At 40.9% G+C, this 23,386-nt stretch overlaps 1 protein-coding gene across 6 annotated transcripts in view; it reads left to right on the top strand.

Moving 5' to 3' along the window:
* The window catches only part of Tead1 (TEA domain transcription factor 1), a 261,132-nt gene that overhangs the window by 178,821 nt on the left and 58,925 nt on the right, over nucleotides 1-23,386 (top strand). For 3 of the 6 annotated variants that reach the window (XM_042691378.1, XM_042691381.1, XM_042691376.1), the window contains 3 exons: nucleotides 5,416-5,480; nucleotides 8,223-8,285; nucleotides 8,375-8,437. In XM_042691378.1, coding sequence (XP_042547312.1) covers nucleotides 5,416-5,480; nucleotides 8,223-8,285; nucleotides 8,375-8,437 — 191 coding nt within the window. The remainder of the gene's footprint in view (nucleotides 1-5,415; nucleotides 5,481-8,222; nucleotides 8,286-8,374; nucleotides 8,438-23,386) is intronic. The other 3 variants (XM_042691380.1, XM_042691379.1, XM_042691377.1) reach the window with 2 other exon arrangements.

Genomic DNA, 23,386 nt, shown 5'->3' with positions numbered 1-23,386 from the left:
TAATTTATTTTAATTTTTTATTTTTTGTCAGTCATAGAACTTGAACTCTGGGCTTAGGCTCTGTCCCTCAGCTCTTCAGCTCAAGGCAAGCGTTCTATCCAGTTGAGCTACAGTGTCACTTCTGGTTTTCTAGTGGTTTATTGGAGATAGGAGTCTCATGGTCTTTCCTGCCCGGGCTGGCTTTGAACCGCGATCCTCAGATCTCAGCCTCCTGAGTAGATAGGATTACAGGTGTGAGCCACTGGCACCTGGCTTTTTAAATTTTTTTATTTTATTTTATTTTTTATTTTAACTGTATTTTTTTGTCTTTTTTTTTTTTTTTTGGTACTGGGGATTGAACTCAGGACATTGCACTTGCTAGGCAAGTGCTTTGCCACTGAGCTACATCCTAGCCCAAGAAATTTCATTTTTAAACATAAGTTCCATCCCCAAGATATATCTGAAAAAATCCATAGTACAAGTCACTTTCAGGTCCAGGCATTTCAAATAAATATGCCAGCCTTTAATATAATAATTACAATAATATAATGAATATATATGGGGGATACAGTGTTTGTAAAATTCTTTTAATAATACGTTTTAAAGTTAGACTTGTTGAAAATTATATTTTGTAATGTGAGGATTGAATCAAGCATTTTATTTGTGTATATGGGATAAAAAAGTGTGGGGAGGGAGAGGGTGAAAGAAAGAATGCACAAAAAGAATTGGATGCCAGAGACATTTTTAGTACCCAGCATTCTGGTTGTAGTTTGTTGTATAAGATGATGTAGTGAGGAGATTCCTCCAGTTTCATTAGTGCTGGTTATTGTTGCTGAGCTTCTGGTCAAGGGATCTCTGTACTTGGAGAGCAGGGTTATAGAAATATAAATTGGGATCAGCATGGTCTATCAGAGTTGTAGACAAGACTCTAAGCAGAACGTAGGTGATATAATTCCAGTATATATACAACCCCAGGCAGCCAAAAGATATTCCAGAATTGTTTGGAATACTATACTTCTCTAATGGTTAAATATGTTTTAACTACAAAGGCATAGAATTACATATAGAAAATGCAAATAGAATCAAATAGAATAGAGTCAAAGACATACCATAAGGGATTCAAACTCAGGGTTGTTTGTTTGTTTGTTTTGGTCCAGTCCTGGGGCTTTCAGCACTGGGCCTGGGTGCTGTTCCTGAGCTTCTTTTGCTCAAGACTAGTGCTCAACCACTTGAGCCACAGTACCACTTCTCCCTTTTTTGAGTAGTTTATTGGAGATGAGTTTCATGGACTTTCCTGCCTGGGCTGGCTTTGAACTGCAGTGCTCAGATCTAAGATTCCTTAGTAGCTAGGATTACAGACTTTAGCCACCAGGGCCCAGCTCTCAGGTTCTTGTACTTGCTAGGCAAGCCCACTATATCACTCGATCATACCCCTGACCCCATTGATATTTCTTATTTAAAAGATTGCAGTGTATTTGATTGTATGGTGAAGTAATTGATCTAAATCAGGAAGGTTAAAACTCTACTAGGTTTGTAAGCAGTGTCAAAGCCTTTAGGAGGACTTACTGGGGTTCTAAAAGTTGTTTACGGTAAGGCTCTGTTTATGGGAAGGCTCTGTTATATAAAATAGACAATTCAAATATTTAAAAGAGTTACACAATCACTATTCCTATATGTGGTTTGAAAGAAAGAACATGAGTGTTTTTTGTTTGTTTGTTTGTTTTTTGTTTTTTTTTGGGTCCGGTCGTGGGTCCTGAACTCTGGGCCTGAGCGCTGTCCCTCAGCTCTTCAGCTCAAAGCTAGCGCTCTACCACTTGAGCCACAGCGCCACTTCCAACTTTTTTCTTTTTGCTTATGTGGTGCTGAGGAATCGAACCCAGGGCCTCAGGCATGCAAGGCAAGCGCTCTACCACTGAGCCAACTTCCCAGCCCCAGAACATGGGTTTTTGAATAGGGTATGGACCTAGCACTGGTGGTTCATGCCTCCTCCAATCCTAGCTACTCAGGAGGCTGAGATCTGAGGATCACAGTTTGAAGCCAGCCCAGGCAGAAACATCATAAGACTTTTACCTAATTATTCACAAAAAAAGCTGTGAGCTGTGGCTCAAGTGGTAGAGTGTTATCCTTGAGCAAAAGAAGCTTAGAGACAGCACCTATCCCTGAGTTTAAGCCCCAGGACTGGCACACACACAAGCAAAGAATAGGATGCTGGTGGCTCATGCCTGTAATCCTAACTACTCAGGAGGCTGAGATCTGAGGATTGCAGTCTGAAACCAGCCTGGGAAGTAAAGGTCATGAGACTCTTGTTTGCCACCAAAAGCTGGAAGTGAAGCTATGGCTCAAAAGGGTAGAGTACTAATCTTGAGCAGTAAAGCTCAGGGACAGTGCTCAGGACCTGTACCCACAAAATAAGGGAGGAGGAAGGCATGAGAATAGGATAAGCCTTCAAGGAAGTGATGACCACAGACTTATTTTCAGAATTTAGCACTCCTAAACACCTGGGGGAAGTACTAGGAAGAATTTTAGGCTTTTTAGACTTTCTATTTGCATGAGCTATAGGGTATACTGTCAGATGAAGTGGTCCTGGATATTGATCTTATTAGTTATTTATCCAAATGCCATAAGAAATTTTAAGTAGTTGTATGGGTTAAACTTCACATCTTTAAGCTCTTTCATCTGCAGTCACAGAAAATAAGTAAGTTTGGGACAGGAGATTTTTTTCCTTTTTCCCATTTGTATAAGGTTCAGATGAAATTACATGTCATATCAAGCCCTGTATTTATTTCATCTTGGCTACTCAGATAGCTCTGAACAGGGTGCACAGTGAAATCCTGAAATGGAGGATGCTTGGCTCATCTGCAGACATTCTCTTTTAGGTCTGGCTTCTGGTAATTAGGCACTCTTAGCTGGACTCTGCTGTCAGCAACTCTTTGAGACAAATTGCAAAATCTGTACAACCATCTGAGAGACGAACAAGTAGACCTGATGACACTAGAGAGAATATTGGTAGTTCTCAAAAGTTTGAAAAAGAATGCTTGGAGAAGCAATCCTCAAAACTGAATTTCAAGATCCCTTTCCTCTAAATGTACCTTAAAGGGTGCCTTAAGTTACAGACTCAGGATCTGAGAAGATTTTGGCAGGCTGAGATGATAGGCTGAATTTAATAGGATGAAATGGAGTAGAAATAAATGGGAAATTTTGTATTTGGGTCTGAAAATCCCAGCTGGGAACAAGGACAGGGCAATTGGTGTAAGGTGATGATTTGTTTTTTGTCCTTAAAAAATTTATTGTAGTGGTTGGGCACTGGTTGGTGGCTCTTGTCTATAATCCTAGCTGCTCAAGAGGCTGAGATTTGAAGAACATTGTTCAAAGCCACCCTGGGCAAGAAAAGTCCATGAGACTCTTTATCTCCAGTTAACCACCAAAAAGCCAGAACTGGAGCAGTGGCTCAAGTGGTAGAGTGAAAAAGCTAAGGGACAGTGCTTACACCTTGAGTTCAAGCCCCAATACCAGCACGCATGCGCCACGTGTACAGACACACACACACACACACACACACACACACACACACACACACACACACACACACACACACACACACACACACACACACACACACACACACACACACACACACACCTCCCTAATATACTGTTAGGCTATATTAGCTGAAATAAAGCATTTAGGATGAGGAAAAGATAAACATACTCTGCTGACATACAAACATACTCTGCTGACATACCAGGTCTATTGCCAGACTCTGAAAGGAAAATGGAGAAATGATAGTCACAATGGTGTGTCTGGGAATGTTCCAAAGTTTGTTATAGATAACAAAAGAAAAGGGAAATTTAGCTTTTGTGTAACTCCAGCTCTGCATGGTGCTGTCAATATCTGAAAGGCAGTTAATCGTGTGCATAGAGTCTAACCTGGTTCTTGTAAGTTAAGAAGAAGCTCTGAGGAAGAAAGTCACATCAAGCCCCAAGTAGGGTCTTTATGTTCAAGGAATAATGAGCTGCTTCCTTAGTTATAGAAATCCTGGCCCAGGTTTATGGTGGACTTAGAACTTTCAGAGGTAGGAAAGAGAGATTCAAAGAGATTCTAGCACCAGAATCTTACGATTCTTTTGTCTTCTGGTGGTAAACACATCCTGCTCATTCCTAATGAGCAGGTGACAGAAAGTGCTATGGTGACAGTAACATTGTAGACAGTGATTGGTGACAGACTTGGAAAGTCTGGGCCCATGGTTCACATAAGTGTGTGTGTGTGTGTGTGTGTGTGTGTGTGTGTGTGTGTGTGTGTGTGTGTGTGTGTGTGTGTGTGTGTGTGTGTGTGTCCGCGCGCACCAGTCCTGGTGCTTAAACTTGGAGCCCGGGCGTTATCCCTGGGCTCCTTTTGCTCAAGGCTAGCACTCTACCACTTGAGCCACAGTGCTACTTCCGGCTTTTTCTGTGATTAATTGGGAATAGGAGTCTCACAGACTTTCCTGTCCAGGCTGGCTTCAGACTGTGATCCTCAGATGTCGGCCTCCTGAGTAGCTAGGATTACAGGTGTGAGCCACTGGCACCCAGCTCACATGAGTATTCTCATGCTGGTCCTTGTCAGCCTTGTAGGCTAGCTCTATCTTGTAGCTGGATTTTTATTCATTTGTACATTCATACATCTCCCTACTTAGCATCTATGGGTATATTTTCCTACTAAATTACAGTACTTCTCTGTCAAAGTTACCTGTTTGAAACTTCTCATTCTCATCTCCTGGGAGGGTAAGAATGGAGAATTTTTTAAAATTCGCTTCCAAGCATTTTTTTCCCCATGACATTATAAAGCTTGGAGAGGAGGTTGGGTTTTTTTTTTTGTTTGTTTGTTTTTGTTTCTTCCTACTAGCACAGTCTTGTGTCGTTAGTCCCTGGTCCAAAACCACTTTTTGCATCTCTGCCTTCATACTATTCATCTTCTTCCCATTGTAAATGGGCTGTATGACTCCAGCAGTTTATTCTCTTGTGACACTATAATGACACTATCTGGACATAATATCTACAAGCACAGGCCTGGATGAGAAGAAAAGTGAATGCAAGACTGAAACAGAACTGGGTTTCTTGTGCTCATCCTTTTCTTATAGTTACTGCTTTTTATAAGTGACCACTCATTTAGTAAGTAAGTAAGCAAGTAAGTAAGCAAGCAAGCAAAAAGGCATACTTAAAAAGACAAATTTCTTTCCTCGGTGGCTGGACAAAATTTAAAATCACTCTTCCTCTGAATTTTCCTTGTAAATATTTTTTTCAAACAATTGTACTGTTTATTTTTCTACCATGAATAAGCTCAAATCTGAAATTTAAAATTCTTAATTCTGAATTTCATCTCTAGCTTTAGAAGCATTTTTATTACCATTTTCATTTTAAAGTAACCTACCTAATTGTAAACTTTTTTTTTTCTTTTCAGGTAGGAATGAATTAATAGCCAGATACATCAAACTCAGGACAGGGAAGACGAGGACCAGAAAGCAGGTACAGTAACCCACCTGGGAGTTGTGCATGTCAGCGAATGGCCCCAGGAGGCATTGGGCTGCCTTGGCTGCTGTGCTTTGGCTCTAGGAGCCCTGGTTCCAGTTCCTGTAAGGAGTCAGCGTCGTAGGTGTTCTGGATTGGCTCATTTCCACTGTTCATCATTTCAGTGACCCTTGAGCATGTGGCCTCTGAGTTCTCTTATGTACGTGGGAAAGTTTCCCTGCCAACGACAGTGTCTGAACTGCCCCGTGCTGTGATTCAAAGCTGCCTTTTTTTTTTTTTTTTTTTTTTTTGGCCCAAATGTTCATCTGCTAATATTACAAAAGCTGCAGGTGCAGCTATATTCACAAACCAGGAGACTTGGAGATTCTGTGCCTTAAACATCCTGAAATGATTACTAATTAGTCATCCTTTCAATGAGGAACTCATGCTAGCAGCCTTAAAGTATCTGTTGAATATGATACCCAGTGTTGTGAATGCTGGGCACTGTGATTCTTAAGTTATAGCTTTTTTGTCATAGCTGCCATGACTGAAATGTTGTTATAACTTAAATACCTTTGGGCAGAGCAGAAGCAGGAATTCTCCTCTGCTCTTGACCGGGATTTGCCATCCCTGGTTCTTTCAGATGTAAAGCAGTCCAGATCTATGGTATGAACCATTTCACAAATGGAACTGATAAGAAGTTAATGTGATTAGTCCGGTGCAGGTACCTCATGCCTGTAATCCTAGGAGACTAAGACTTAAAAGATCTGTTTGAAGACAACTGGGTAGAAAAGGCCAAGAGACTTTGTCTCTAATTAATTAGTAAAATGCCAGGCTGAAAGCATGGCTCAAGTGGTAGAACACCAGCTCAGCAAGCTGAACAGGGGCCAGGCTCTGAGTTCAAGGTCTGGTACCAGAAAAAAGTGTTTAAAAGTAAAAAAAAGAAAGGCAAAAGAAAATACCTGATGGGTGAATTGTTAACAGAAAAACATTATTTATTTAAAAGTTGACCCTTCTGAATGATAATGGCATTGGACCTTCAAAATGATAATCATACCAGATCAGCCAGGTGTGGTGGTGCACATCTATAGTCCCAGCTATTTGGGAGGCTGAGGCAAGAAGATTGTTTGAGCCCAGAAGATCAAAACAAGCCTGGGCAATGTATATATAGAGAGAGACCCTGTTTCAATATAATAGAACCCCAAACTTTATCCAACAACAACCACAAGCTACAGTCTGGTCACTTTAAGGCTGAGCAGTAGCCACAGGTTCTCCTCAGATGAAGGCTGTTTTCTGAATGTTGTTGGGGGCTGGGCCTTCCCCCAGGAATGCTTCCTGTGCCTGGCCTGGTGCTGAGTCAGCCTGAAGGGGTGGCCTCCAGCCAGCACAGAGGCTTACGTTGTCTGCTGGGAGAATGTTCCCCCTGACCAAGGCCCATGTCAAGTCAGAGAATCACAGACAACAAAAGTTAGAGCCACAGATGGAGGGTTGAAGAGGATTGAGAAGTTCCTGCTCAGTACTTTAAAATGTACAAACTGTGGGGAAAATAGAATAATTGAAATTCAAAGACAAATTTAAATATCAAAGGATCTTTTATATTATCATAAATCCTGTGATTTCAAATTGGAGAGTTTAGAAAGAGGTAATTGCCAGGAAGTGCTGAAATTGTAAACAATAGGGTATACATTTTAGAGCCAGCAGAACTAATCTACCTGCCTACCTACCTACCTACCTACTTACTGCTGCAGGTGCTGGACCTGGGCTGTCTGCTGGCCTGGGAGCTCTGGTCATTTACTGAGTGACCTGTTCTTTGGGAGACTCTTCAAAATTTAACCAAAGTTCCACTGAACGAAATGCAGATTGATTTGTTTACCCAATGGAATCATGTGTTTCAGAAGCTGGCTGGGCAAGGTTTCTATACCCCACATCCTGGGGATGTTTTTAGGCAGCAGTTGGTGATACCTCTCCAATGTGAATTTGCTGTTCAGCAAATCCGTGTGGTTTTCAACCCAGATTTTTAACAGGCTGGCTGGCTGGCTGGCTGTATTCACACATTTCGCTTTGTAATAATATGCAAATCCATTTGGCATCTAGTCAATACCCAAAAGAGTGGAAGGATTAAAAATATTTATAAGGGGGAAAAAAAAGCTGTGCTAACTGGGTCTTTTCCATTTCTCTTTGAGATCTAATTTACATGTGAGTATTATTTTAACATTTGCTACAGAATCCAGAGCTCTTAATGAGATCAGAATACAACCAACAGCTTCAGCTTTTGATTTTCAGAACGTGCTAATTTATGGATTGTCTCCTCTAAATTGAGGAAAAGGGATTTTCCTTCCTGATGCTGAGAAGCTATAAATATTTTCATTTATTTTTACCCCTACCATTTAAATTTTATAAGGAAAACAACCTTTTCTCCCTCCGTCCCACCCTTCCCCAAATTAGTTTTTCCAGTGCCCCTTGATTTTATTAATTTCTCCTGGGGCAGAAAACTGATACGAACCCAAACTTTTGTCCTGAAACAAGTCACTGCAGTGATGACCCAGTCTGAAAGCTTAGAGCAGTGCTGGGGGCTTGGTGTCTGGCTGGGACTGTGTATTCCTAACTGCACAGCTTTGTTGAGATGCAAATAACCCTCCCCCCCCCCCCCACCCTCCCCAACCTTCCTAAGGAGCAGCAATTTTATATTTGATTTCCTTTTTTTGTTTTGTTTTTTGTTTTGTTTTGTTTTGTTTCCCTTCATAAACCCGAACAATGTAGGTGTCTAGTCATATACAGGTCTTAGCAAGAAAGAAAGTTCGAGAAATTCAAGCCGCCATTAAGGTACGTCTGGCTTGCCCAGTTGTAGGGGGCTTTTCATCTCCATGGTTACAGGCTTTTCCTTTGTTTTCCTCCCTTCCCCTACCCTGCAGGTGTCTAGTCACATTCAGGTTCTTGCCAGAAGGAAATCTCGTGATTTTCATTCCAAGCTAAAGGTATGCGCTTTTCTGCTTTTTGGCTTGTGGTTGCTATGCATCTCACTTCCTGTTTTCCATGGTGACTGGTGAATGCCTGGTGTTGGGATTCTCGTAACCTAGTTTCCTCGCATGTGAGAGCTGTTTACATTTCTTTGTGTCTAATCTCTCTGTTTCTGTACTAGCCTCACATTAAACTGTGTGTTTGAGCTTGTGAGTGTGTGTGTGTGTGTATTCCTAATAACAATGCAAATGCAGCAGAGAGCTAGTCTTGATAACTTTTTAGCACAGACATGTTTTGTTTTTTTAATACTTTGGAATGTCCACCAAACAGCCTTTTTTTTTTTTTAAGCAGAGCTTAAAAAAAAAACAAAACCCAAACGTGATGCAAAGTTGATGAATTCCTTCTTTTAAAAAGAGAAAATTGAATCATTTGCAGAATGGTCATGAAATTACTTTTTTTTAAGTTCAGAAAAATTGTAAATTTACTTTTGATGTATTTTCATCAAAAGTGATATTTTCATATCCTTTTCTAACACGAAGTATTTTCAGCCAGATTTCTTCCATATTGCTTATAATTACTTTTTTTTAAAGTGATTGACTAAAAGAAAATTGATGTGTGGCCTTAGCAAAAAGTGATAGAACTTAGGGATGGGAAAGCTCTTAATGAAACTCTGGTTTGCACTTATATTTATACTTGAGTTCACATAGACCTTTTTATACATGGGCCTCCCTGTACAGTCTTTTAAAGTACATTTCACAGCCAAAATAAAGGCATTGATAAACTGTTAAATCCAAGTACTTATTCCCTTTGTAAAATTTGCAGTCAAGCACCCATGGCTTTTATTTTTCTGTAATGCTATCTTTGAAAAATGCAAAGGGATTAGAGTTGGCCTTAGTTTACAGTAAAAATTAAGTTTTAGACCTGTAATTTTTGCCTTTCCTACATACCTATATTCCCTCATACATTAATTAAACTTGTTTTGTTCCACCCTACAAGATCAGTGTCATTTAACAGTACTGAGACCTTCCCCCAGTCCCTTTTTTGTTGTTGTTTTTGTTTTTTGTTTTTCTCCTTAATGTAAATCAATCTGGCTGTGTAACAGAACTAGAACTAGTGCTAGCTAGGATGGAGCATTTGGTGTGCCCTCTGCAGTGGGCAGCATGCTGGCTCGCTTGCACGTGTGGCTGATGGTGGCTGGCTTTGAGCTGCACTGGCTGAGCAGTTGGAAGGCTAAGATAACTTCCTCCATCCTGCTTTTTAACCAAAGATGCGGTACTCTCTATGTGGATATAACTACCCCAGTAATTGCTCAAGTTCTGACTCTGTTTCTAGTTTCTCTGAGCTAATGAATTAATGATGTTCAAAGAAGTTTCCAGATATCAATTTTGTGTTTCCATTTGTGATGCTATGAATTGTTCTATTCCTGTTCTGTCTGTATGCATTCTGTTGACTCCATTGGGGCAGGTGGCCCTAGACTGAAAGCCCTGTAAGTGATGACACTGTGTTGTTCAAGGAGCCTCATGAGAGACATAGGAAAATCACTTAGTGATTTTGAGAATTTTCTTTTATTGCTTTATTACGCATTTGCATGAATTCTGACAAACATAGCTATGTTTATGTGTGTCTTAAAAACAAAAAAAGAAAACTGCACCCTCTTCTCCTCCCTTGCCCCCCAAGTTTCACCCTGGCTCATTTTTGGTGCAAGCACAAGGAGGAGATGGAAAGAGAGACTGTAGGATAGCATCTGGCTCAGCATTTAAGCTCCAAGAACCACCTCCATCTTGTTAATTCCTTTCCTTCTTCCCTACCACATTATTCCTGGAAAAATGGAGTCCTCTGTTTTCCCATGAGCTGATAATATTGATTGAGCATTCTGGGCACAGTGCTATCACGGCCGGCAGTTAAGTAGCTAACATCCCATCCTAGAGCTGGCTATGTAGGAGGGAATGTGAAATATAGGGCTCTGCTGGAGTGTAAAAGGGAAGAGCCACAGTGAAACATGGAGGAGTTAGTCCCAAGGACAGGTCCATGAAGAGTAAGCTTCTGAAAAATGAGGTTTTATTCCAATGTGTAGCTTCCTCCTGCATGTCTTCACATTTAAGCTCAATATGAAGTAGGGTCTATATTCTGATATTGTAGAACAAAACTCCGAAAGGTATAGTTCAAAGAGTATAATTTACTTGATGAAAGTCATTAAACCTATTAAGAGTCAAAGTCAGAATTTGAACTCAGACCTTTCTAGACCATAATCTACTGTTCTCTCAGGTTGAGGTTCATCTAGTGGAGATGGGAGATGGATTTTTAAGTTGAAACCTTCATGTCTATATACTGTATAGAATCTGTTGCTCATCAAGAAGCACTTGTACTGATAACCTACATTTTACCTTTGAATCCATAGTCAGAATGTGAACCCCTGGCACCATAGTGATGGTCATAGGTAACCTGGGATTGGTGCAGTCCCAGCTGCATTGTTAACCCGCAGAAAACAACAAAAACAGTCCAAGAACAAGTCATATCCACAGCTTGTTGGCTTCAATTCTCCTCATGCTTAATTTATCTTTACCCTTCTAAGCAGTCATCACCAGGACATGGGCCCAGGAATCTGGATCCTGTAGGAAAGTTGGGCCCCAGTTTCCCACTTGTGCTGTCCTACTAGTCTCTGATATCTAACAGCACATTTGTGAGGAGGCAGGAATGAGTACCTTCCCTGAGTTCATTGCAGAGTAAAGCAATAGCCCTGGTCTTCTTGACCTTTCATACTAACTAATGAAATAAACTTACACAAAACCTTGAAATTATCCCAGAAGACAGTAGGAGTAGCTTTTTGGGTGAACAATGGGGATAGCTTAAAGTATCCAAGACAATATGAGATACTGTACTTTCTCTACTTAGATATATGTAGTGGGATTATGGAGATAACTGACTCTCAAGGCCTTTCCTTGCTCTGCCTCTGCCAGGTTGGTCACTACATCTCCACATATTCAGAAGTCAAAGATAAGGACTCAGGTCTGTGGTCCTGTGGTGACCTGTGACAGCTTGCATTTACCTTTTCCCCCATGGGGTGCCAGAGCAGGGGCTACTGCCAAGTGTGGCTTCTTTGTTTCTAAGTCTTTCCTTTTCTCCCTGGGAAGAGTATGGCAGAATTCTTTAGGCTACTATTTCTTCAGCTTTTAAAGAAAAACATAATTTTTTACATTGAATCTTACTAAAATTGTCTATATGAAAGAGTAAAAACTGTTCAGATTGAAGCTCACCTTCTTACATCCTTAACAGAGTCTTTTTAGCTTTTCCATTGAGCACAGTTTGAGGACCTACCTACCCTGCTTCAGGCAGATGGAAAAGAAGGGATGACAGCTTTTTTTTTCTGATGGGTTCCCAGCCCCCACTGGACAGCTTGTGGGTCTCACTTAAAACTCCTGTAGCTTGTTCTCTATGTACCTTTGGAGAAAACAGACACACAGAGCTAGTGATCATTCCTCATGTCACATTCACAGGTGACTCATCCTGGCTGAAAAGTCACTCTTGATAACTCTATGTGCAGAAGTTTGCAGGGTACTGGTTTGCAGGCTAGGCTACATTTCCCATTTCCTCAAGTGTGTGGACTTTAATTTTGTTTTAATTTTAATAAAGAAAATTATTCTAGTAAGTATGTAAAATGTACATTTGGATTTGAACTTTAAAGGCACAGGAATGATTGTTTAATTTATGCTACTAACATTTCATTGAGAGTCCAGTATATTCTAAGGCCTAGTAGATGTCCAGCATATAGAGTTGGTTATGCAGTCTATGCTCTTCAGGAATACTAAACCTTTCTGTTAACTTTCCAGTAGATTGTCCTTAGTTAGGGTTCTGTAGCAGAAATTAAACCAGGGTGTACAAAGGCCAGTCAGGGAAAAGAGTGATTAATTATGAGAGTGAGATGTAGAAGAAATCTTCCTGGAGCAGGTACCATTAGAACCAAGCATAAGCCAGACAGTGGGTTTCCATAGAGATATGGTGTTCGGGGCATCCTGAAGGGCAGCACTGAGGCATGCAATGAGAAGTGACTAGAGAGGTCCTTTACATGTATCATTTGGAAATATCTCTGAAGCTGGGTTTTAAAGAATAACTAAGAAGGTAGGAGGCTGGTGGCAGGGACCTGGACTGTGGGCTGGCCTCTGAGCCCACAGCCCCTCTGTTTACTTCAGCCAGCCTGTGGTTCCTTGCTCTGCTTTACTCAGACTTCTCTGTGCATTGTTGTGTTTTTTGTTTTTTTAAAATAGAAGTTGTATTTTTGCAAGTTCTATCCCTATCAAGTCTGCAAAATGCACAAAAGAATTTTTCAATAACAGCACTTAAGAATTAGTTTTTTTGTTGAGTACCAGTGGCTCACACCTGTAATTGTAACTACTCAAGAGGCTGAGATCTGAAGATCACAGTTCAAAGCCAGCCCAGTCAGGAAAGGACATGAGACTGTCATCTCCAATTAATCACCAGAATAACAGAAGTGGCACTGTGTCTCAAAGTAGTACAGCACTAGTCTTGAGTAAAAAAGTTCAGGGACAGCACCCAGGCCCTGAGTTCAAGACCCACAACCAACTGAAAAAAAGAATTAGCTTATTGAAGGCTGAGTTTTTTTTAAAGTAATGATAATCAAAACTAAAGATTTTTGTTGTTTCAAGAACATTGTAAATAAATATGTTTGAACTATCCATAGTCAATATTTTTGTGATGACCTAATTCTTAAGATTTTTAAAGGTGTCTGGGAATGTGGCTTAGTGGTAGAGTGCTTGCCTAGCATGCATGAAGCCGTGTATACGATTCCTCAGTACCACATCAACAGAAAAGGATGAAAGTGGTGCTGTAGCTTAAGTGGTAGAGTGCTATCCTTGAGCAAAAGAAGCTCAGGGCCGGGCGCTGGTGGCTCACGCCTATAATCCTAGCTACTCAGGAGGCTGAGATCTGAGGATCGTGGTTCAAAGCCAGCCTGGGCAGGAAAGTCTGAAAGACTCTTATTTCCAATAAACCACTAGAAAACCAGAAGTGGCTCTGTGGCTCAAGTGGTAGAGCACTCACTTTGAGCTGAAGAGCTGAGGGATAGCGCCCAAGCCCAGACAGAGTTCAAGCCCCACAACCGACCAAAAAAAAAAAAGCTCAGGGACAGGGACAGTGCCCAGGCCCTGAGTTTATGCCCCAGGAGTGTGTGCCCCCTCCCCCCCCAAAAAAAAGATTTTTAAAGGGAAAGAAACATTACCCTTGATTTTTCTCACTGCTTCTACTCTTCTTTCTTGCCCCTAACTCAACTTCCCTATTTTCACCCACAGTCTATCCTTGTTCTTTGTTTCCCTAAAAAAAATCAAATCCAATGAAACTGCTCTTAATTTATTTCTGCCTCAATGTTGTGATGTTTGCTCATTGTCATCCTGAGTTTGTGCTATAGCCATTGGCATCTGTATGAAACTTTTCTCTACAGTTTGTAGCAGTGTAAGAAGATAGTCTGAGCTGACAATTTAGGATGACCTTGGATATGGACTATGACCATATGGAAGAGATAGAAGCTTGAGGCAAAAAAATATTGTTGAAGTAGGGAGGAGTGGTAGCGCTGTGGTAAAGCACTTACCTAGCATATGAAATAAAACGCCCTAGGTTTGATCCATAGCACTATAACAATAAATTAAAAAAAAAAGATGAAAAGAATTACTGAGTAATGATAGAAGGAAACAGTGACTGAGGACAGAAAGTAGAAGGTGACATCAAGGTATGGTCAACACTCAAGAACCTCTGAAGATGATGAAGGAAATACAAGGGGATTGGTGGTCAGAGTACCAAGGTATTGGAAATTGAATATACCAGAAATATGACAGTGTCTATTGCTAATCCAGAAGAAACCTTAGCTGCGATGGAGTCATTTCTCAGTGATGAGAATGTCATTGGTGTGGCTCCTGCTTAGACAAAATCCTTATGACTTACTGTTCTTTACATGGTAGGTGTGATTTAATGACCCGCAACTTTGTTGCTAATTCCTATTTTTAAGTAGAAGATGAGTCCATGCAATTACAGAGGGCAGCTGACTTCTTGTCTATATAACATGTACCTAGAAATTCCACAAATAGCTAAATTAGAGCTGTCTCCAATTTTATGTTATCAGCTACATCTACAGCAGTGTCACCCACTAGGTTCATTTGTTGTCATCCATCTCTCCTTCCCCCTAGTTAAGTCCCTTACTGGCACCTCTTGTTGATTTAGATAGCAGCATGGTCTGAGACCTAGCTTGCAATGTTTAAATTATTTTCTTCTTTGAATGATTTCACTTACTGTTAATTATTCAAATTCAGTCACTCTTTCTAAGCTCCAAGGATTTATTTTCCCAGCATGTTGAAAAAATGCAGAATTCTCCACACATTGTGTAGGCATTCCTACTCAAAGCTCCTTAGTGTTTCTGGCTCTTGAGTCTCTTTCTTCACATGTTCAGTTGTCCTGAGAGCTTATCAAAACACTTCCCCAGAGGCCTTCTTTCACCATCAACATCAGAAAGGTATTACTTTATTTGCTGATGGATAAGGGCTTACAGAAGCCACAGCCAAGTTTTGCAGAGTAGAGTTCCCTCCAACCTCCTACCCCCATCTTCAAATTGGAGATAGAGCAAGCCATTCTGCTCACACTTGAGTGTGTTTGAGTGAGTACAAGACACAGGATAATACCTAGAAGAGGAATTCTTATTCTCCCTTAAGGTTGGCAGTTTGTCTTAGGCAAAAGATGTATTCCTGTCTGGCCCCAGACATTAATGAAGATAAGCCTGCCCATGCTGATAGTGCTTCATCCTAGCAGAGCAGAAAAAGACCTGAGCTTCTCTGATTGGGTCCAGTCATTGGTGACTAATTTATAAGTTATGTGTATTCCCTTGGGGCATTTTCTTCATTCTTGCCCAGGTGGCCTTCATGATTTGATTTCTGTACAGGCCTTTCTTTTCAATCTGCCATTGCTTCCAATAAGCAGAAAGCTTAAAGTTAAAATTGTTGATTTAATTCTTTTGAGTTCAAGAACTTCCCTGGGGCATTGCTAATATCCATCATTCTGGGCCCACTTTGGGTTACTGCTGAGGCTGTCCAAGAGTGAGACTACTTCAGGGATACTGACAACCCTCTCACCCCTGACCCTTTCCTTTTTCAATGTTGCTTCTAGTGGTCCCATGACCACTCAAGAGTGGACCCTTAGTAGAGTACAAGGCAGAGAACCTGGTCAGTAGCCTCCTTGGTTTGTGGAAGCTGCAAGACTCTTAGTTGCATTAAGGGGCTGGGAAATGCCATTCCTGACATTTCTCAAACTCTTCACATTATTTTTTTTCCCTCTTTTTTCTTTTTGGTTGGTTGTGGGGCTTGAACTCTGGGCCTGGGCGCTGTTCTTCAGCTTAAGGCAAGCATACCACTTGAGCCACAGCACCACTTCCAGTTTTCTGAGTGGTTTATTGGAGATAAGAGTCTCATGGCCTTTCCTGTCAGGGCTGACTTTGAACCATGATCCTCAGATCTCAGCTTCCTGAGTAGCTAGGATTACAGCTGTGCGCCACTGGCGCCTGGCTTTCACATTCTTTTTTCTACTCATATTATGTACCCTTTCTCTCCAAAGATATATTCACTACTTTAGTTTCAGTTTAACTGAGTTAAAATGCAGATTGGAGAAAATGTTTTTGCTTAGGTGTGATAGGATTAGACCTTATATAAGCAGTGTAGTAATGCAGGTCAGACAGTATGAGCCTGAACATTGACCTTTTATTGAGAATTGAGCCAGGCTTGGATCTTCTCCTTTTCCTTCTCTCTTCCCCTCTCTCCTCCTCATTCTGTTTTGTTTGTTCTTTGTTTAGATGTATACTGGCAGTTGGACTATATTCCCAGCCCATTTTGCTTCAGGTTATTTTGGGATAGAGTTTCCTAATTTTTGCCCAGATTGGCATCCTTCTATCTATGCTTCCCATATAACTGGGATGACAGGCATGTAACAATATGCCTAGCTATTGATTGAGGTGGGTTCTCACTAACTTTGCCTAAATTGGCCTTCTACAATCCTAATGTCCTGAGTAGCTGAGATTACACATGTGAGACACTGTGTTCACGTTTGAATTTTCTTTCTGTGGGCAATAGAAACAGAGGAATAGAAAAATCCCAGTAATAATTACCTTCAATATGGTAATTGATAATCAATATGATGAAAGTGCCCTTAAAAAGTAATGCTAATCTATGAATAACATGGTGAAAAGCATGGCTTTTCATGTCCTGAGCATGATGAAGCTTGGATGCCAAGTAGATAAGTCTGTCATACTGGTCTCACAGGTTTGAAGTGCATCAGACAGCAAGACTGAGGGTACTCTGACAAGTGTGGAAAGCAGTCCTGAGCAGGGCCGTTCTTATCCTTGCTTTATAAAAGAAGATACATAGGCTGGAATGTTTTTGTGGTTCGCCAAGGACCACAAATGTGATCGTGATGCCTGGGTTCCCTTATGCCCAAGGCAAGCTCTGTGTAGTTCCCCACAGAGTGCTACTCAAGGCAGAGAATTCACTCTCTGACTTGAGGTGCTGTGAATGTTCTCAGCTACTGAGCACTTACTTTTGTGTTGAAACAGGACAAGCAACAGGCCTAGTGCTTATTCTGTCCAGACAGCTACCAGCTGAGGTTCCTTTGGCCTCTCAGAAGAAAGTAATTTTCTGCTCCTGCTGTCACTACCCAGGAAAAAGGGATTAAAGTCAGGGGCTGCTCCTCCCAAACACCTAGTTGTGGCCCCAAACTAGCCTATTACCCTACTCTCTAGCGTAAGATGCCTTCCATAAGGCACACCTACCAGTCATCAGCACTCCTTTATGATGCCAGGCCAACATCAGAACTAAAGGAAACTGTGTTGACGATTATAAAATACTGAATATAGTGCAGTACATTAACAATGGTAAAAAGCCTTGAAATTTTTTTTCTTTGATGTGAATGGAGTCTTTGGCATTTGGAAATACAATAAGATGAATTAATTGCTACTCATTAGGCAGCAAGTCAGGAGAAGTATGAATGTGCCTTCTCTCCTCCACATTAGCTATAGCCTGACCAGAATAGCCCCCTTTTGTATTTACCCCTGCCTTCTCTACTAATAAGCAAATTAGAGATCATGGCTAGAAAAAAAATTCAAGTGCCCTCCATCCTTTCTCCAAAGCCATCCTGCAGTTGTGTGGTGTTTATCTGCTCAAGGGCTATGCTTATAATTGCATAAGTCATGCAGATCTACAGAGTGCAAGATCAGAAACATCATCTGTAAAATTACTTCTTAGGAACTATTTTCTGTTTTTCTTAAAGAAGTGATTTTCAAGCAAATTGCTGTCTTTCCTTCCTTGCACTATGCCTTTATATTGCTGGAAAAAGTATATTTGGAGAAAAATGTTAAATAGATTTCAAGAGTTGGGGTTCATGTTTTTTTTTTCAGATTTTTTTCTTTACATATTTTTCCCTCATGAATAAATTAGATTTTTTTAATTTTTTTTTATTTTTTGGATCAGTCGTGGAGGCTGAACTCTGGGCTTGGGTACTATCCCTCAGCTCTTCAGCTCAAGGCTACCACCCTACCACTTTAGTCACAGAGCCACTTCCGGCTTCTTTTCTGCTTATGTGGTACTGAGGAATTGAACCCAGGGCCTCATGCATGGGAGGCAAGGACTCTACCACTGAGCCAATTTCCCAGCCCTGGAATCCTGTCTTTAAACTGATGGTTCATGAGTTGTTGTTTTAGTTATTGTTGCTTTAGTATGCTATTCATTAACATGGCAGCTATAATATACTATAGATGCAAGCCCATGGCGTTTACCTATTACCTTTAAAGGTTGTCTGAGGCTATTGCCTAAAGAGCATGAGAATTTATTTATTTATTTATTTATTTACTTTTTGCCAGTTGTGGGGCCTGAACTCTGGGCCTGGGCGCTGTCCCTCAGCTCTTCATCTCAAGACTAGTGCCCTACCACTTGAGCCACAGCGCCACTTCCGGCTTTTTCTGCTTATGTGGTGCTGAGGAATCGAACCCAGGGCCTCATGCATGCAAGGCAAGCACTCTACCACTGAGCCACCTTCCCAGCCCAGCATGAGAATTTATTTTGCAAAACAACTCAAAAGGTGGAGAATCAGAGGGGGAGAAACAAGGATAATGTCGCCAGAAGATGGATAGGGGACCCTCAGCTTCTCAGCTTCCACAAAACACAGGTCCCTGAGATCCATACAAGAAAAGCATTTCAGGGTAAATAGCGAGAAGGAGACACTCATTAGGTGAAAGTTTTAGCACAAATTCATTTTAGTATAACAAGTTGAAGTAGGAAAAAAAATATTTCCTGCTCTCTGTGCAGGAAATAGAAGTTAAAGACTTGAATTGGTAGTTTTTATCTGTAGTTTTTCTACTTTCTGAGTTGGGCCTAATACATGTGGTCTTGCCTTAGACAATGGTTTGGGGTTAGTGAGATGGGTAAGAGCCACATAAAACCTTTAGGACTTTTGCCAGATAGAGGCTTCATTTTTTCAGTCTCTTTACTCAGTTGTCAAGAAACGCCAAATTTTTACTATTTCAAAGGAGAAGGCAGATTTAGAGACCCCCTCCTATGTCTCCTAATCATATAACTTAATATTAAAAAAGTATGGTGGGAAAGATGCTTATCTGCTTTTTCAGTTTACTTCCTGGATTTAACTTCTGAGTCTGGCTCTTCGGATATTTTCTAGTAATATAATTTCCTTGTCTCCCCATCTGTCTGTCCTACCTCATTAAGACCTGGGTAACATTCAGAGTCTGATCCATAGATCTCCTGGAGTGTTACAAGCCCACTCCCATTCCCACTCCAGCCATATGCCTTTGTGATTGTACCCTGACCCCATATGTATTATGTCTATTTCAGTCTTAAAGAAAAGGCAGCCAGAGGAACAGAGCTTTACAGCAGCTTTGCTCTGCTTCATGAAATATGAAAGGCTGTTTACTTAGTAACAATAACAATTTGGGGCTGAGGAGTTTATGCGTGACACAGATTGCTGGACCGTGTGGCAGGAGCCATGAGGTATAGTGATAGTATGTTGTACCTGAAATTGGATGGTGGATGATTAAACATACCACAGGCCCAGTGCTTTTCCCAATTCTGCTCAGGTAGTTGGGGTTTTGTTCTTTAGCATCCATCTCTTCCCTCCCTATAAGCAGTCTATAGTTCCTCTTTGCAGGTCATGGGCTCCTTAGTGTTCAGTTGGGAACGGCAGGCTTGCCCTTTCTTTCCTCAGCCCCAAATCATCTTTTTGTGGTATCATTCTTTGTAATCTTAGGAGTTGAGAGATTTCAAATCAATAAGGAAGAGGCAGTGTGAACTTGTCCAAGCTAGTTTTTTCTTGTGCTTGTATGTACAGAGAGAGAGGAGGGAGGGAAGGAGGTAAGGGTGGAGGGAGAAAAGAAAGAGAATTTCCTGTAATCTAAGGCATTCTGAAGTTAACTCAAATAATTCAAAACAAAAATAATATGCTCATTTTTGTAAATATCGACATCCCAGAAATGTTGATAGGTATAAGTAGAATTAAAATAAAACTAACCAAGTATACAAATGTAGCACACATTTTTTTTTTTTTTTTTTTTAATTTTGTTTTTGGGTCCGGTCGTGGGGCCTGAACTCTGGGCCTGGGTGCTGTCCCTCAGCTCTTCAGCTCAAGGCTAGCGCTCTACCACTTGAGCCACAGCGCCACTTCCGGCTTTTTTCTTTTTGCTTATGTGGTGCTGAGGAATCGAACTCAGGGCCTCAGGCATGCAAGGCAAGCGCTCTACCACTGAGCCACCCTCCCAGCCCCTTAGCATACATTTTTATATGTACTTCACTTACTGAATAGATTAGTCGTCTCATTTCTAGTATGAGATCAGAGGCAAGAATAGTGTGGAACCTGTAAAGGGCCAGGATATTAGACCTGAGAGACACAGGGAGGCTATTTACCAGGCCTCACACTTACAGTAATAATTTTTCCAAAGGCAAGCATGCAACTCTGGGCTGAAAATGACAATTGAGACATCTATCCATTGAAATCTCTGAGCTCGGCACCCTTCCAAACTAGCATCTCACTATAAATGGGTTTGTGGCCAGCCTCTCCATCCTGATTTCCAGAGCCCTGATGGTGCTTATTATCTATCTCCAGGGTTACTTTAGGTTTTAAACAAAACAACAACAAAAAAAACTTAATCTTTTTAATTTTCACATAGATGAAGGGGTGATGTTATAAAGTTAAATGAATAGAGTAGCCCCTCTGCAAAAGGTAGGAAATCACTAGTATAGATGTTTTAGTCCATTTGCAGAAAATTGCCTATTCTCAAATAGATAGGTCAAGTGCACAAAGAATCACTACTTGAGCTAAAAGTTTTATTCCACATTTGGCTTTACTCATCAAGACAGGCAGCCAAGAGGTATCCAGAATTTAACATCCTGCTATCTTCTTACTAGCAGGTTTTTTTGTTTGTTTGTTTGTTTGTTTTGTTTTTTGTTTTTTGCTAGTCCTGGGGTTTGAACTCGTAGCTTTGGGCATTGCCTCTGAGCTGCTTTTCCTCAAGGCTAACACTCTTGAACCACAGTGCCACTATCTGCCTTTTCTGTTTATGTGGTCGTGAGGAATAGAACCCAGGACTTCATACTTGCTAGGCAAGTACTCTATCACTAAGCCAAATTCCTCCAGCAAGATTAAAAAAAAAATTTAAGATGTTTATATTTATAGTAGAACTTGCTTACTTCATAGGATGACATTAGAGAATAAATTCCACGTCTTTATTTTGCAATGATAAAAATTAAGGAGTGTGAGCTGATTTGCTTAAAGGTAGTATTGCCCACTCCAAGTCAGGGCCAAGTGTGGCATCACACCTGCCTACCCAGCAGGTATCCCCTTGGCTGGCTTAGAGTACATGGTGCAGTTGCTTTGCTTGTTTGCTTTTGATTTTTTTTCTTTTAAGGTACCTGGTAGAGTACCTAGGTAATAGAGGGTTAAGTTATAAACAGGGGAAAAGAACCTAAGAAGTTGAATGATGTAAACAGCAAAGATTATTACTTTTTCCTTTCCCATACTGCTTTCTCTCTTTCACCAAAAAAATTAAAAAAAAATTTTGTGAACATGTTGAAGAACTTATAATAAACCTAGAAGAGGGAAATGTTTCAGGACTCTCCTAATAAAAAATGGTTTATGCAAATTTAGGAAACTCATTTCCATTTGGATCTGGACTTTGGTTCACAAGTGTGCCAAACAGATTTTGTACTTGGGCAAGCAGAATTACCTGTCATCAGCATTTCATAAATATAGAGCTCTCAGGTCTGTGAGAGAGGCCCCATCACATCTTTCTGGACTAGAGCCAGCCCCAAGGGCTCTTTTGTAAATTTTCTTCAACATTTACACCAGCATGATCAGTTGTTTTCCAAGCTCTCTTTGCCTGGGTACCAGAAAACTTGTAAAGCTTGTTCTATGCTTAGGAATGCGCCTGTGGTCATACCTACACCATTACCTCAGTTTCAGAAATTGTCTTGTGAGCATTTATAGCCTCTTGTTAGGTGTTAAGTGGCTTTGGGGCTATAGTCCAAAGTGACTGACCCAAAGAGAAATCAGTGAATTAGAGTTGATAGCAAGTTATTCTTATCCATGAACTGAATAGGTGTGACTACAAGCCACATTTTCTTTTTCCCTTTTCTCTTTTTCTTTTTTTTATTGTCAAGGTGATATACAGAGATGTTACAGTTATATAAGTAAGGTAATAAGCACATTTACAAGACACATTTTCTATCTGTAAGTTTCTCTCTGAGGGGATGATGGGGCAGGGGCTTGGTGAAGCTGCAGGATCTGTGGATTTTGTCATTTTTGGTGTCTGTATATGTCTGGCTGGGTTCAGTTTTGGGTTTGTGGGCATATTGTCTGACAGTTTATCATAAAAACCCATCTCCTTCCAGACGGGGAACCCTCTAGCTCCCCACATCTATCTATCTGAAATTTTTCAGATTCAAATTAAAAACAAAACAAAAACCAAGTTACCTGAGGAAGTTGATTTGAGGTTAGAGCATTTGACAGGTTAGCATTGGAGCCTTACCTGGAAGAATGCCAGCTGATAAGGAGATATCACCATCTCTGTGAGTTACCTGGGGCCATTGCAGCAGGGACTAGTAATCCTGCAAGCTTCCAGAGCCCTCTTGGTGTCATTCAGCTAAAGCACAACATGACAGATATTCACTGCACCCCTGAAAAGCCAGATTAGATTCTCATTCTTTCTAAAGTTTTGATCTAGGGGAATGTAATAAGATATAAAAATGTAGGCAAAGCCTGGCGCTGGTGGCTCGTGTCTGCAATCCTAGCTACTAAGGAGGATGTAATCTGAGGATTGAGGTTCAAAGCCAGCTGGGGCAGGAAAGTCAGTGAGATTCTTATCTCCAGTTAACTACCAGAAAACCAGAAGTGGCACTGTGGCTCAAAGTGGTAGAGGGCTAGCCTTGGGTTGAAGAGCTCAGGGACAGCATCCAGGCACTGAATTCAAGCCCCATGACTGACAAAAAACAACAAAAATGTAGGCAAGTACTGAAGATTATCTCTACTCCCCTCTTCTTATCTTCTTACTTCTTTTCTACCTCCTTTATTCCTCCCTTTGAACCTCCCTTCCTCCCCTCTATCATTCTCAAGTGTTAACACAAGCTTTTGAAAAATACACATGGTATTCATGGTGTTATAGGTCAAAATGGTACCCACTCTGCTAGAGACTCTTTGGGTTTTTCTTTGAAGCCTCCAGATTCTTTCATTGGGCTTTTGTTTTCTTATAGTCCTTTTGGCCTTGCCTTTGGCACCTCAGTATGTTTATTATCGATCACTTTTGGTTAGTTCTGTAAACATGGACGCCGCCTCCCAGGTGGCACTGAACGTCCTAGCTACAGCTGCCTTTGACTATCCTCACCATGAACTCTGAATGGCAGCTGAGGAAGTAGTCACTCCATATATTT

Source organism: Dipodomys spectabilis, unplaced genomic scaffold (assembly GCF_019054845.1).
Source record: "Dipodomys spectabilis isolate Male_0828 unplaced genomic scaffold, ASM1905484v1 ptg000145l, whole genome shotgun sequence".
Classification (NCBI taxonomy): domain Eukaryota; kingdom Metazoa; phylum Chordata; class Mammalia; order Rodentia; family Heteromyidae; genus Dipodomys; species Dipodomys spectabilis.
This window is presented reverse-complemented; position numbering and strand designations above follow the sequence as displayed.